At 47.9% G+C, this 15526-nt stretch overlaps 4 protein-coding genes across 4 annotated transcripts; all 4 read right to left on the bottom strand.

The window, feature by feature from the left end:
- Positions 1 to 13: 13 nt before the first annotated feature.
- Positions 14 to 1210, bottom strand: RhiXN_10814 (Retrotransposon-derived protein PEG10; the record flags this gene model as incomplete). Its single annotated transcript, XM_043330629.1, has 1 exon — positions 14 to 1210. The coding sequence occupies one exon, from the start codon at positions 1208 to 1210 to the stop codon at positions 14 to 16; it is 1197 nt and encodes a 398-aa protein (XP_043185974.1).
- Positions 1211 to 3969: 2759 nt separating this feature from the next.
- On the bottom strand, positions 3970 to 4740 carry RhiXN_10813 (Retrotransposable element Tf2 protein; the record flags this gene model as incomplete). The annotated part of the gene is made up of 1 exon (XM_043330628.1): positions 3970 to 4740. One exon carries the CDS (start codon positions 4738 to 4740, stop codon positions 3970 to 3972), a length of 771 nt encoding a protein of 256 aa, XP_043185973.1.
- Positions 4741 to 5622: 882 nt separating this feature from the next.
- Positions 5623 to 6519, bottom strand: RhiXN_10812 (Retrotransposon-derived protein PEG10; the record flags this gene model as incomplete). The annotated part of the gene is made up of 2 exons (XM_043330627.1): positions 5623 to 6013; positions 6044 to 6519. 2 exons carry the CDS (start codon positions 6517 to 6519, stop codon positions 5623 to 5625), a joined length of 867 nt encoding a protein of 288 aa, XP_043185972.1.
- Positions 6520 to 7247: 728 nt separating this feature from the next.
- Positions 7248 to 13792, bottom strand: RhiXN_10811 (Retrotransposable element Tf2 protein; the record flags this gene model as incomplete). The annotated part of the gene is made up of 5 exons (XM_043330626.1): positions 7248 to 10561; positions 11365 to 11914; positions 12076 to 12333; positions 13293 to 13617; positions 13677 to 13792. 5 exons carry the CDS (start codon positions 13790 to 13792, stop codon positions 7248 to 7250), a joined length of 4563 nt encoding a protein of 1520 aa, XP_043185971.1.
- Positions 13793 to 15526: the final 1734 nt, after the last annotated feature.

Below are 15526 nucleotides of genomic sequence, written 5' to 3'. Positions count from 1 at the left end.
GCTTTCCTTGGCCCTATTCTTTTCCCGACTCTTCCTCGGCTACCTTGGCGACCTCCTTAATCGTGGCTTTCCAACCATTTGGGCATTGTTTGATACCATGCCCTTTTTGGCCACACTTGACACAAAGGCCAGACGCGCGGCGACGATCCCTCTCTTCCGGAGTGACGTAGTTAGGGTCCTCAGATAGGCGGACCCGTTGGGTAGTGGTGGTGGAAGTGGTGGCCACGGTGGCCGGGGATTTAGCTGGTGCCTTTTTTGGGCGGTTCTCCTCGTTTTCTCGACGAGTGTTGTCGATCCTGACCGAGGCGGCGAATATTGCCTCGAGGTCATCGTCGGGGACGTTGTCCTTGGTGGACAGGAGTTCCTTGACCTTCCAGTGAAGGCCGCGCGTGAACTGGGCAATGTACGCCTCAGTATTCCAGTCAAGTTCCGCCATGAGATTGCGGAATTCTGTGACATATTCAGACGTGGTGGTGGTCTGAGTCAACGCGGCAATCTTCCTGGCGGCCGCCCTCTTCGCGTCTGGATCAGCAAAGGCTTCTTTGAATTTGGCCGTTAAGGCCGGGATAGTGTTTGGTGGGTTGCCCTCGCCCTTGATGATGGCTCCAATGAGGGGGAGCGCCCAGTCGGCAGCCTTATCTGTCATATGGTATAGGATCCATACGACCATTTGTTCTTCTTCATCGAATTGGTCTCGATGAAGAGCGACCCACAGCAGCATTCGGTCTAGCCACTGGGTTGCCTTTCTTCCCCTGGAGTCTCCCTTGTATGGGTCTGGGAGTTCCATTTTGGGCCGCTTTACGCTGGACCCAGAGTCGAAGGGGGTGAGGGAGCTGAGGCTCCGCTTAGGCGTGTCGCGAGGCTCTTTCTTGGCTTGCCTGGGTTCTTCTTCCTCTTCTGAATCAAAGCCTGTACCCCTGGATGGCCGGAAGGGGGCCTTGAGCCCAGGCCTAATCGTTCCTGGAGTGAGGGCTTCTCCCCCCGTGTGGGTAGGGGGAGTGATAGGCCCAGTCGATGGGCCAGGCTGGGCTTGGGCTTGAGTTCCTCCTTGGTCCTTGTCGCCGAGTAGGTCGGCGGTCTCCTTGCATATGGCCTTAAGCTCGATGAGCTGTTGGCCTTGGTTGCGTATTTGGTCCTGTAGGGACCCGACTGTGGCTGTGAGGGCTGTGACAGCCTCGAGGAGAGCGCTAATGGTCGGCTCTGGTTCCATTCTTGGCAGGTCTCGTGGAGAGGGAGATGGGCTGCGAGTGGGTGGTTGGGAATGGGGTGGAATTGAGCGGCGACTGGAGCAACTGGAAGGACGGGAGTAGGGGTGAGGGACGCCAGAGCGTGTGGATGGAATTTCTGAGACGGCGTGGGGGATAGGTGCCTGATACAGGACTTATGAGCGGTTTTTGTGCAAGGTGTTATTCGCTAACTCCTTGCGTCAAGTACCTAGCGTTGGACAATCCCTACAGCAAATCAACAGATCTGGCGATCGTGATATGTGCGGGTTTTTTGCAAGCGGGTATTTCGGCTGTCTAGGAGCGCTACTTGCGGAGTTCCGGCGAAACTTGGGGTATGCGGGCGATCAGAGCCTGTCAGCCTTATAGCAATTTGGTACTACGTGGGACCGACGCTAGTTTGATTATTAATAGCGAAAGGCGAGTCCGTTCACGTGATTTCCCTCGTGCTAGTACTGGAGGTCCTCTCGTTGTCGATCAAAGCCTACAAGAAGTTGTTTTTACAATGTCGTACACCACTGTAAGGTGGGTACACGCTAATGGGAGCGGGCGCTTGAGGCCGTACTACTACACTGGCTTTTGTAAGGTGACTATCTAAGGCTATACTACTAGCGCTTAAGGCGCTCTACTTCTAACTACTGGTAGCGATGGGGCCTGAGGCCTGGGAGGTGTGATGAGTAAGGGAGTTGGTGAGCGTCTAAGAACTATCTGGGGGCCGGCTACTTAGCTGGCTGATAACCTTCTCTAGTGAATAAGAGACGAGGTAAAAACGACTTGGTGGTTCCAAGCGTTTTCCCTGCTGTATATATAGACAAATGCACACTATCTACATGGTCTGTGCGCGTGAGAGAAAGAAGTAAGAAGACAAATGGGAAGCGTGCTGCGGGCTGCGCAGAAGCGTGGATTTCTCCTAAGCGCCCTTGGCACGGCATCTCGGCGCGGCATCTCGGCATAATAAGCGCCGAGATCACGTGATAAAAAAACATAAGATATCAAGTCCGTAAAAAATACTAAAAATAAGAGAAAATTCAGGCGATTCTAATGGTATATGTTTGGAGGTTATAACAACTACCTTCTCTAATGTGTAAGAGGCAAGGTAAAATTGACTTGGTATCCCCAAGCAATTTCCCTGCTGTATATATAGACAAGGCACACTATCTACATGGTCTGTGCGCGTGGGAGAAAGAAGTTCAGAAGGTAAAAGAGAAGTGTGTTGCGGGCTGCGCAGAAGCGTGGATGTCCTGGACACGGTCACATGACCAGTACAAGTGGTTGCATGCTGGCCCAAGCCCAAATTTGGGGGGTAGCAGGTGTAATCATGGGTTGTCAGCAGAGGAATAATAGGGCTCTATGGCTTAGTGGTCAAGCTGGTTCAATTCCGGCTAGTTCTATTTTCCTCTGTTTATGACAGTGGATTTCTCCTAAGCGCTCTTGGCACGGCATCTTGGTGCGGCATCTTGACATAGTAAGCGCCAAGATCACGTGATTGAAAAACATAAGATATCAAGTTTGTAAAAAATACTAAAAATAATAGAAAATCCAGGTGATTCCAGTGGTATAGATCAGGAGGTTATAACACTAGCCCTGGTTCTTCAATACAAGCAATATGTTCTTCAAGGTTATTAATGCAACCAACTAGCACGTGATTGATATTGTTGAGGGTTTTTTTGAGGTAGAGGTAGCAGGTGACAATGGAGTAGGGCCAGAAAATTATAAAAAGGATAAGATCTAAAAAATCAAACACTAGGATGCGTTCCCAATATAAATTGGTACTTGATCAGATAGATAAAAAACGGATTTATAGCGCTAAATACTAACTGTTTGCTTTCCTACTAGCGTTAGACTATCCTTATACTAATATCAACAGCTGTGTACAAGCGTGATGATTAGTCAGGTTTTTAGTAAGCAGAAGGTTGGCTGACTAACAGCGTATGGCTAAGGGTGCGGACACCTTGGTATGCGGACAATTGCTGACAAAGGGCTATCCTGCAACCATACTGGTACTTGTATTCCTGTCTTTGATTATGACACAGGGGCTACAATGTGATACAGTTTTGGGCTTTGGTGCTTATCTAAGTGCAGTTCTTGTTTGTTGACAAGAGTACAAGTATAACAAGACTTGACCTAGTGTCACAACTCAGCTTGGACCTATGGTTCAAGGGGGCTTAAAGTCCGTGGCACTATCACCAATGGACTATGGGAAGGGTAGAGGCACAACTAAGGTCCAGGGGTTATGATATAAGGTAGAGGGCAATGATGGCCTGGATAAGATGCTTAAGTAATGTGCACTATAGCCAACTAAGGGCTTGGGCAAAGGGATAGGTAGAGTTGAGGTGAATTGACAAAGAGGTCAAGTCTTGCTGTTTAGCGGCAACTTGACCTGGCTTATATACATGAGGAAAGCCACATCAAAAACAACAGTACTAAATAGTGAGTCATTTACAATTTCACATCATATATCAAATATGTCACGTAATCTTGATGAGTCATAAATATATACCAAAAAAGGAAACTATCTCGGAAAAAAAGGTAGAAAATAGTAGAAAATCATGTCATACCAATGAAGGTCATGACATTGACCTTGTTTAAATACATGAGAGAGGCCACATCAAAAACAACAGTACCAAACAAGGAGTCATTTACAATATCACATCATATATCAAATACATCACATGATCTTGATGAGTCATAAATATATATCAAAAAAGGAAACTATCTCAGAAAAAAGTTAGAAAATAGTAAAAAATCATGTCATGCCAATGAAGGTCATGACAATCATGCATACATCTAGCAGGTCTTTGAACAGATTGTTCATGAAGTGTTGGAAGGAAGCAGGGGCGTTTGTCAAACCAAAGGTCATTACCAAGGACTTGTATAGGCCGTACTTAGTGCGGAAAGCCGTTTTCCATTCATTGCCTTCTTTGACCCAGACGTTGTTGTAACCCCATTGTAGATCCAATTTAGTGAAAACCTTGGTGCCACAGAGTTGGGCCATGAGGTTGTTGGGACGGGGCAAGGGGTACACATTTTTCTTAGTCTGGTTATTCAGGCAATGGTAATCAACAACAAGGCAGCAAGATCCATCCTTTTTGGGAACAAACATGACAGGAGAGCTGATGGACAATTTGCTGGGACAGATCTTCCCAGCCTTGAGTTCATCCCTAAGCCAGTCCTTGAGCGTGGCGGACTTGGCATTGGTCATGCTGTAAAGGGGAGAGTTCAATGGGCCTTCTTCTGTAAGTTCTATGCCAATATTGTAGTGCCAGTGTGGAGGAAGCTTATTGAATTCTTCTTCTCCAAATACCTTAGGGTATTGATGGTACTTGGAGGGTACTCCTTCAAGGGGGTTTTTGTCTGCTTCCTCTTCTTCAGCAATGGCCACGTGTTCCAGGGGTGCATGAGGAAAGGAGAGGGTGCGCGTGTTCCAGTCAATTTTGGGATTGTGGGCCTCTAGCCATTTGATTCCTAATATGGCAGCGTGTGATCCGGTGTTGCAAATCAGGAAGGTTTCTGTCATGTGTTTGCCATCAAATAGGAAGGTCAGGTGGGCCTTCTTCCAAATTTTACCAGCCTGGGGGCTTGTTGTACGCCAACTGTAAGGTTGGGTACTCGCTAGTGGGCGGGCACTTATGGCCGTACTACTACTGACAAGGTGTATCTAACTATCTAACTAGGCTATACTAATTCCACGTAAGGTGGACTCCTACTATCTACTGGGGACAATGGGGCCTTAGGCCTGGGAGGTGTGGTGAGTGTAATTAAGTGGTTAACTCCTGAACTACTGAGGGGCCGGCTACTTAGCTGGCTGAAGGTCCTCCTCAATGGTATGAGACAAGGTAAAATCGACTTGGTGTCTCCAAGCAATTTTCCTGCTGTATATATAGACAAGACGCACTATTTACATGGTCTGTGCACGTGAGAGAAAGAAGTATAGAAGACAAATGAGAAGCCTGCTGCGGGCTGCGCAGAAGCATGGATTTCTCCTAAGCGCCCTTGGCACGGCATCTTGGCGCGGCATCTCGGCATAATAAGCGCCGAGATCACGTGATCGAAAAACAAAAGATATCAAGTCCGTAAAAAATACTAAAAATAATAGAAAAATTGTGCAATTCTAATGGTATAATTAAGGAGGTTGTAACAGGGCTTGACCCATTGAGCATTGTAATGGTACAAGGAGAGGGAAGATCTATTAGGGGAAGGCAAAGTAGTTCTGCCGTGCGGGGGTGTAAGAAGGACAATGTAGCGCCTGAATCTATCAGGACTTCTATGTTATCTGCTTGTTTCTCTGGTTTGATTGGAATTGTAAAAAGGGGTTTATTTCTATGTGATTGCAATATATTACAAAATTCCAACACAAAACCAGAGTCCTTAGGGTCCTTGCGCACGGCAGCAGGTACCCTTAATCTTTTCCCAAGTTGGGTCCAGATTCTTTGCCAATTTTGGCGGACTCCTTTGCCTTCCCCTTTTCCTCAATAGGGGTGGCTTTCCAGCCTGTGCGGCATTCCGCAAACTTATGACCCATTTTGCTGCATTTGATGCAGGCGCCAGCGGTGCAGCAGCAATTTTGTTCTTCCTCTGACACAAAGTTGGGATTGTTGGAGAGCTTCTTTGAACTGGTGTTTGACTGACCGGTACTTGTCCCACTTGTGGGATTGGATTGTTTGCTAGGCTTACTGTCCCTTGGTGGGTGGCTAGCACGCTCTTTGCAGAGAGCGTTATTGATGACAAGTGCTGCATTCTGCAGCTCAAGGAGGGTGCAGGGTTGGTGTTTGCAGGTTGCAATTTGGCGGCTGACCTCCCAGTGGAGGCCTCAGGCAAACTGGCCTTGGAGGGCCGTGTTGTTCCAGTCCAGTTCCATTGCTAGGGTCCTGAACTTTGTAATGTAGTCCGCGCACGTGCCAGACTGGGTGAGGGTGGTGATCTTCTGCTCAGCGGCCCTAGTGGCGTCAGGGTTGCCAAAAGCTGCCAGGAACTCCAACTTGAACCCTTCAACCATTTGAATGATGGCCTGGTGTGATCCAAGCTGGTTGAGGTGAGGATGGGCCCAGGCCCTGGCAGAGTCCTTTGTGTTCATCAGGAGGAAAGATAATACCTCCTGATTGGTGGGGAACATTTGCAAGTTGAGGCGGGTCCAGGCCAGCATCCTGGTCAGCCACTGTTTAGCCTTGCTCCCTATTTTGCCTGTGTAGGCATCAGGATGGTCAACCTTGACCAGAGCGGGATAGGCGGCAACTGGAGCCAGAGGGAGAGGGGCAGGAGCTCCAATTGGGGATTGGAGACGCAGTGTCCTGGACATGGTCACATGACCAGTACAAGTGGTTGCATGCTGGCCCAAGCCCAAATTTGGGGGGTAGCAGGTGTAATCATGGGTTGTCAGCAGAGGAATAATAGGGCTCTATGGCTTAGTGGTCAAGCTGGTTCAATTCCAGCTAGTTCTATTTTCCTCTGTTTATGACACTAGTGTCCCAGACATCCTTTAAGGGGATGTCAAGGTAGCAGGCGCTTGTGGCCGTATGGAACTAAGTGAAAACTGCTTAAGGCAGTGAGAGTGCTACCTACAACAACAAGCTATCTAACTACAATGGCCACACGCTGTAGGGCGGTGGCGGGCTACATAAGTACAGTGAGTCCAACGCTTAAGGCATGTATCTAAGTATTACTGGGCAGTAAGGCCCTTGTACAGTGTGTAGATGCAACAAGAGGTAATCAACCTGGGTGTTACCATGGTTGGTTGCCCTCCTTATATATTGCAGAGGTGAACTAATTACAAATGTCAAATATGCAAAGCCATAACCAATAAGAACCCTGTTCCGCAGTTGGCCTTACTCATGCATACGTGTCACTGACGTGTTGTGATGACGTCATGGTGGAGGTGGCTATGTATGCTGCTCAAGCGCGGATGGGGATGTGGCTTGGCGCTTAGTGTATGATATAAGCACTGAAGTCACGTGATTGAAAATGTTGTCCGTTTAAGTTTGTTTAAATTTGAGAAAATCGGAATAAATTCCGTGGTATCAAATGTGTCTACAACACTGCCCCCCCTTTAAGGGCCTTGGCAGCGCCAAGGGCCTTCTTTCTCATGTCTTTTTCGTATTTTTCTAAAAAGTTTTCGGCATTTTTTAAGTTTTCTTGGGGTTCCCACGTGTTTTCTTTGGATCCGTACCCCTCCCATTTAACCCTAAAAAACCATTTCCCATTCCATTCTTCCGCATCTGTGATACCCTCTACCTTGTATTCTTCTTCCCTGTCCACTGTTACTGGCGGTGGGCGGTTCTCAAAGGCCCAATTACTGTCCCGTTTGACTTTGGATAGCAATCCCATGTAGAATACGTTGTGGATTTGCATTGTTGGGGGTAGATCAAGGCGGTAAGCTTGGTTGGAGATTTTCTCAATAACCTTGAAGGGTCCTAGCCGTTGTTCTGTTAGCTTGGGACTTAGGGTTTTGAGTTTGACGTTCTTGGCATCCAGCCACGCTTCTTCTCCAACCTCAAATTCTATTGGGCTTCCCATTTCCCCAGCAACCATCCGTGACTTGGATTGTTGTAACGCAGCTTCTACTTCCCTCCACTGAGCTTCCATTGCTTTGGCTAGTTCATTGGCTTCTGGTACATTGGTTGGGACGTTGGATGGGGTTAAGGCTGGTTCCCATCTGTACAAGGCTTTAAATGGGGATTTGCCGGTGCTGCTGTGTACCACATTATTATAGGCAAATTCCGCCATAGGTAGCCATTTAACCCAGTCCTTCTGGTTAATCCCTGAGTAAGCCTGTAAGAAGTGTTTGACTGTAGGGTTTACTTGTTCTGTTTGACTGTTGCTCTGAGGATGGTAGGCTGATGAGAAGTGGGGGTCTATTCCTAACCGCTGGTACAGTGCTCTGAGGAATTTGTTATTGAAGACCCTTCCTTGGTCTGATATTGTCTTCTCAGGCATACCGTATTGCTTCCAGACATGTTGTAAGAATAGGTCTGCCAGTTCTGGTGCTTTAAGTTTCTTGGAACATTCCACCAAGATAACGTATTTGGTGAAGCTGTCCACAATGACCAGAATGGAGTTGCTAATTCCATCTTTGGGTAAGTCAACAATCATGTTGTAGGAGATATGTTGCCATGGCCTAGTAGGAAGTTTGAGGGGCTGAGGTGGAATGGACAAATACTTGGGTTTCCTTATCCGTTGGCAGGTTTTGCAAGAATCTACATGCCAGTAGGTGTCTGCTTGGATTCCTGGCCAGTAGTAAGCACGCAAGATTAACTCCAGGGTCCTTTGTCTTCCAGGGTGGCCCGCCAAGGGGCTGTTGTGGTATATGCGTAATAGGTCCGTTTGCAAGGTCCCAACGTCCGGTACTACAATCCTTCCTTGGTAGAACAGCAGGCCTGCTTCCATTTTGTAGTCCTTGAATGCCCGTTTGATAGAGGGTGGTGCTTTGGATTCATTCTGGAGGAACTGGAGTATTTCCTCTAGTGACTTGTCCTGGTCCAAGGACGTCTTGATTTGGCACTGTAGCTCTTTTTCTGGGGTCACCATGGCAATGTTAGCAAATACAGGGTCAGGGAGCATGGTCTGGTTGGCGGGTGGAACATCTGCGTGATTGGATTGGTGGGACAAAGCATCTGGTTTACCGGACTGTTTACCTGGGCAGTACACAATTTGGAAGTTGTAACCGGCCAGTAATAGGTGCCATCTGGCATGGCGACGGTTGAATGTACAAGATTCTTTCCAATATTCCAAGTTGCGGTGATCCGTGAAGACTGTGATGGGGTGAAGGGTCCCTTCCAGGAAGATACGCCAGTACTCAAATGAACGGATGATTGCCAGGAGTTCCTTGTCATGGGTGTTGTAATTCTGTTTGGCACCTTTGAATGATTCTGACAGGAAACCCAGGGGGTGCAGGCATCCATCTTCTTGTTGTTGGCTTAGTATGGAACCTAGGGCTGCACCGGATGCGTCCGTCTCTAGGAAGTAGGGTTTTGAAGGGTCTGCATGACAGAGGACCGGGGCGTTGGTGATGGCATGCTTCAGTCCTTGGAATGCTTCCTGCTCCTTTGTGTCCCATTTCCAGGGTGCATCCTTTTTAACCAGATTGTGTAAGGGTCTTGCTATGTGGCTAAAGTTGGCAACAAAACAACGGAGGAAGTTGGCAAAGCCAAGAAAAGACTGTACTTCCTTGACCTTTGAGGGCGTGGGCCATTCTTGGACTGCCTGGATCTTGAGCTTGTCTAGGCTGAAGCCTTTATCCAACACAATAATTCCCAGATGTTCCACAGAGGTGACGTGGAAGGTACATTTGGATGCCTTGCAAGACAATTGGTTATCCATTAAGTGCTGCAAGACTTTGTGAACGTGTTGGGTGTGTACTGTGTTATCCTTAGAGCAAATCAGGATATTGTCAAGGTAAATGATGACGCAGACGTCTAACAGGTCTTTGAACAGTTTGTTCATGAAGTGTTGGAAGGCGGCGGGGGTGTTTGTTAAGCCAAAGGTCATGACTAGGGACTCATAAAGGCCGTATTTGGTTTGGAATGTGGTTTTCCATTTGTTGCCTTCTTTAACTTGCACATTATTGTAACCCCATTGCAAGTCCAACTTGGTAAAGACCTTGGCACCACGGAGCTGGGCCATGAGGTCATCCAGATGGGGGAGCGGGTAAACGTTTTTCTTAGTGCGGTTATTTAGGCAACAATAGTCAACAACCAAACAACAGGAACCATCCTTTTTGGGTACAAACATGACTGGGGAGCTAATTGATGATTTGCTGGGACAGATCTTCCCGGCCTTGAGTTCATCCCTGAGCCAGTCTTTGAGTGTGGCAGACTTGGCGTCAGTCATGCTATATAAGGGGGAGTTTAGTGGGCCTTCTTCTGTAAGTTCTATCCCAATGTTGTAATGCCAGTGTGGAAGTAGCTTGTTGAATTCTTCTTCCCCAAATACCTTGGCGTATGGATGGTATTCAGGGGGTACTCCTTCAAGGGGATCCTTATCAGCTTCCTCCTCCTCAGCAATAGCAACCTGCTCTGGTGGCGTATGGGGGAAGGAGAGTGTGCGCATGTTCCAATTGATTTCTGGGTTATGGGCGTCTAGCCATTTTAACCCCAAGATGGCAGCGTGAGACCCTGTGTTGCAGATTAGGAAGGTCTCAGTTATTTGTTTTCCATCAAGGGAGAAGGTTAGAGTAGCCTTCTTCCAGATTTTGCCAGCCTGGGGGCTTGACCCATCAAGCATTGTTACGGTACAGGGTGATGGTAGATCAATGAGTGGAAGGCGGAGTGATTCCGCGGTATGAGGGTGCATGAAGGAAGATGTGGCGCCTGAGTCAATCAGGACTTCTAAGTGTTCCGCTTTGTCTGGTTTGATTGGAATAGTGAATAATGGTTTGTTTTTATGAGAAGACAATATATTACATAATTCCAAAGCAAAACCAGAGTCCTTGGGGTCCTTGCACGCAGCAGCAGGTACCCTTACTCTTTTCCCAATTGGTACTTGGAGTCTTTGCCAACCTTGGCGGTTTCCAGTCAAGTTCCATTTGCAGCATGCGGAACTTGGTGATATATTTGGCACAAGTGCTGGTGTTGTAGACACAATCAATACCAGGGAATTTATTCCCATTTTCTCGAATTTAAACAAAGACAAACGGACAACATTTTCAATCACGTGACTTTGGCGCTTATATTATACAATAAGCGCCAAGCCACGTCCCCATCCGCGCTTAATCAAGCACACGTAGCCACCTCCACCAATGATGTCACCATGACACGTCAGTGACACGTATGCATGAGTAAGGCCAACTGCAGAGCGGGGTTCTTATTGGTTATGGTATTGGATATAATGTATTTGTAATTAGAACTTCTGTAGAATATATAAGGAGGCCAACTGACCATGGTAACACCCAGGTCAATTACCTCTTGTTGCATCCACTCAGTGTACAAGGGCATTACAGCCCAGTAAATACTTAGTTAGCCACTTAGATAGTCTACACCGCCTTAAGCGGCCTCATCACTGTACTTAGATAGCTTGTCGCCGCCTTAAGTGGTCTTGTTGTTGTAGGGTAGTTGGTTGTTGCCGTAGCTAGGTTAGTTGTTGCCTTAAGCAACCTTCTCATTTGTACACCGCGGCCACAAGCGCCACCTCCCTTGGCGCCCTAACGGACATCTGGGACAGCCGGTCTGAGTGAGGGAAGTGATTTTCCGCTCTGCTGCTCTGGTTGCATCTGGGTTGCCAAAGGCGGCCAGGAACTTGGTCTTGAATTCATCCACAGTCTGGATGATTGCGCAATGGGACCCTAGTTGGTCCAAGTGGGGATGTGCCCAGGCCCCGGCGGCTTCTTCCATATTCATGAGGAGGAAGCTAAGGACCTCCAGGTCCAAGGGAAACTGCCTTTGGTTGAGGCGTACCCAGGCTAACATGCGTGTTAACCATTGTTTGGCCTCCAAGCCAATTTTGCCTTTGAAGGCATTGGGGTGATCCACTTTTACAGTGGAAGGGACTGGAGGCTGCGCCAGGGGGACAATAGGCACTGGTGGAGGTCCTTGGGAGGCTGATGGAGCCGGTCCCAAAGGGAATGAGGAGGAGGGATAAGGGTTGAAAAGGGAGAGGGGGTTGTGCCTAGGGGCCCCTGTAGAGATGATGGGGGCTGGGGCCCCAAGGAAGGGTTGAGCCTTGCCAATAGGCTTGGCTTTGGGCACAGCCTGGGGGGTTTCCTTGATTGCAGGGGGTTTTCAATCCTTGGGGGTGTGGGGGCCCCAAGTGAGCTGGAGCTGGGCAAGCCCATCCTTGACAACATCAACTGTTTGTGAGATGTTCTCAACATTGGTCCAAACCTCTTGGCTAATTTTGGTTTGTTCTGAGAGGGTCTGCTCACTGCGGTTGACTTGGGACTGAAGTCCCCAAAGGAGGCGGATGACCTGCTTGAGACTAACTTTGCCAAGCTCAGGGGAGGCTGGCGGAAATTTGGGTCCCAGCTGTCCTTGATCAACAGGGGAGCGGGCTCAAGAGGGCGGCTGGGAACGGGTTGCCATTGTATGAGTGGGGTATGAGCGTCCAGCGTGGGTGGTTGCTTGGGAGGAGGATTGAGGAGGAGTGCGGGAGGTAATGGTGATGGCGTAATGGGGGTAGGGAGCTAGTGGGTGCCTATATCAGGACTTATGAGCGCTTTATTGTATGTGTACGCTAAACCCTTGCCTCAACCGGCCTAGCGTTGGACAGTTCTTACCCTGATCAGCTGCTGTGGACAGGCGTGATGTGGGGCAGTGCTTCTGCAAGCGGGTGGATTGGCTGTCTAGGGTTGCTAACAAAGGGTGCGGCAACCAGTGGTATGCAGACAATCAGAACCCATTAGCCTTATAGCAATTTGGTACTAGGTGGGGACAACGCTGGTTTGATTATTGACAGCAAAAGGCAATCCCAATCACCTGATTTCCCTTGTGCTAGTACTAGGGGTCTTCTTGTTGTTGAGCTAAGTGGGTGTGCTGGTAGGCATGGTTTGAAACCAACTTAAGGTCAATTACCTAGTGTCCTAGACATCCTTTAAGGGGATGTCAAGGTAGCAGGCGCTTGTGGCCGTATGGAACTAAGTGAAAACTGCTTAAGGTGGTGAGAGTGCTACCTACAACAACAAGCTATCTAACTACAATGGCCACACGCTGTAGGGCGGTGGCGGGCTACATAAGTACAGTGAGTCCAACGCTTAAGGCATGTATCTAAGTATTACTGGGCAGTAAGGCCCTTGTACAGTGTGTAGATGCAACAAGAGGTAATCAACCTGGGTGTTACCATGGTTGGTTGCCCTCCTTATATATTGCAGAGGTGAACTAATTACAAATGTCAAATATGCAAAGCCATAACCAATAAGAACCCTGTTCCGCAGTTGGCCTTACTCATGCATACGTGTCACTGACGTGTTGTGATGACGTCATGGTGGAGGTGGCTATGTATGCTGATCAAGCGCGGATGGGGATGTGGCTTGGCGCTTAGTGTATGATATAAGCACTGAAGTCACGTGATTGAAAATGTTGTCCGTTTAAGTTTGTTTAAATTTGAGAAAATTGGAATAAATTCCGTGGTATCAAATGTGTCTACAACACACAGAGATGGAGGGGGAGATGGGACTTGCAGGGGTAAGGTCCTTGGCGCTGGTTGGGCAAACACTGGGAGCCCTTTTGGTTGCTTGGGCCAGAAGGAGGGCCCACTAGCCAATCCAATAGGCTCAGCTTTTGGTAAGGGGTGTGGCGTTGCTTCCACAACTGGGGGCTTGGTTTCTGGGGTCCTTGGCCTGTAGGTTTGGAGGCTCCTAAGCCCATCCTTGACAACATTGACAGTTTGAGATATGTTCTTGATGTTGGTTTGGGTCTTGATTCCTGCTTCTTTGACTTCTTTGAGCTTTTGCTCAATGTTCTTGACTTGGCTGAGGAGGCCAAGGAGAAGGCAGGTGATCCGCTCAAGGGAGACTTCCCCAAGTTCAACAGGGGTGGTTGCCAGAAGTTGGGGTCCCAAGTCTCTTGGATCAAAAGGGGACTGGGCTCAAGAGGAAGTCCAGGAACAGGTTGCCATTGTTGGTGCAGGATAGGAGTGGCCAGCATGGGAGGATGCCTGCAAGGACAAGCAAGTGGGAGTGCGGGATGTAATGGTGGGAGGGGGGTACTAGTAGGTGCCTGTGTCAGGACTTATGAGCGCTTTATTGCGTAATACGCTAAGAACCTGTGTCAAACAACCTAGCGTTGAACAGTAAGTGTAGCTAATCACTGCCGTGGGCGGGTGTGATGTAGTACCTTGTCTCTGCAAGCGGGTGTATCTGCTGTCTGGTTCCATTAGCAAAGGGTGCGGCAACTGTGTGGTATGCGGACAATAGGAGTAGTCTGCCTTATAGCAATTTGCTACTACGTGGGGGTGGGGGACTTTTGATTATTCTGTCCTGCAAGGTGGCCCCAATCACGTGATTTTGCTTGTGCTAGTACAGGTACTCTTCTTGTTTGTCAATTCTTAGTGGTGGGTACAAAACAGTTTGCAACCAACGTAAGGTTGATTACCTAGTGTCCTAGACGTCCTTAAGGGGCCATCTAGGTAGCGGGTGCTTGTGGCCATATAGAACTAAGTAGAACCGCTTAAGGCGGTGGGAGTGCTACCTACAATGACTAACTATCTAAGTACGGTGACCAAGGCTTTAAGGGCAATGGCAAGCTATGTAACTACAATGAGAAAGTTGCTTAAGGCAACAAGTACAGGTGGTAGTGACTAAGTGGTTACTGGCCTAAGGCCTTGCACAATGTGGAGAGCAACAAGAGGTAATTGACCTGGGTGTTACCATGGTTGGTTGGCCTCATATATTCTACAGACATACTAATTACAAATACATTATATGCAATACCTAATCCAATAAGAACCCCAATCCGCAGTTGGCCTTACTCATGCATACGTGTCACTGACTGTCCTAGACGTCCGTTAGGGCGTCAAGGGGGATGGCGCTTGTGGCTGCAATGTACAATGAGAAGGTTGCTTAAGGCAACAACAAACCTAACTACGGCAACAAGCAGCTATCCTACAACAACAAGACTGCGTAAGGCGGTGACAAGCTATCTAAGTACAACAACAAGGCCGCTTAAGGCGGTGTAGACTATCTAAGTAGCTAAACTAAGTATTTACTGGGCTGTAGGGCCCTTGTACACTGAGTGGGATGCAACAAGAGGTAATCGACCTGGGTGTTACCATGGTTGGTTGGCCTCCTTATATATTACAGGGGTGAATTAATTACAAATACAATGTATGCAATACCATAACCAATAATAACCCCAATCCGCAGTTGGCCTTACTCATGCATACGTGTCACTGACGTGTCATAGTGATGTCATCAGGTGGAGGTGGCTACGTATGCTGAGGTAAGTGTGGATGGGGACATGGCTTGGCGCTTAGCGTAAGATATAAGCGCCAAAGTCACATGTGTTAAGAGTTGTGTAAGTACAGGAGTAAGAAAGAATTACTATATACAAAATGTATATGGGAATAACTAAGAACTAGTATTAAGAATCAGAATATATGCACAGAATATATGCACAATATAGGCTAGGTTATCAGGAATAACAACTCCTAACAAATAGTCTAGCAACTATGAAGTGCAGGTGGTTGGTTATGTATAGTACCTTAGACTAATGTTACTTAAGCCTAAGTGACCAAGGGTATGTATACTTAAGGTCTCTAGGATAGTACCTTAAGCAAGAGGATTACCTGACTAATGTACAGGATTTATAGGATTTGCCTAATAAGTATGGGACTTATATATGCTTAAGTGAGACTTAAGACTTATGGGGTTTACCTAAAAT

This window comes from Rhizoctonia solani, chromosome 14, assembly GCF_016906535.1.
Source record: "Rhizoctonia solani chromosome 14, complete sequence".
NCBI classification, from domain to species: Eukaryota; Fungi; Basidiomycota; class Agaricomycetes; order Cantharellales; family Ceratobasidiaceae; genus Rhizoctonia; species Rhizoctonia solani.
Note: the sequence above shows the minus strand (reverse complement) of the source record. Positions and strands in the feature narration are given on the sequence as shown.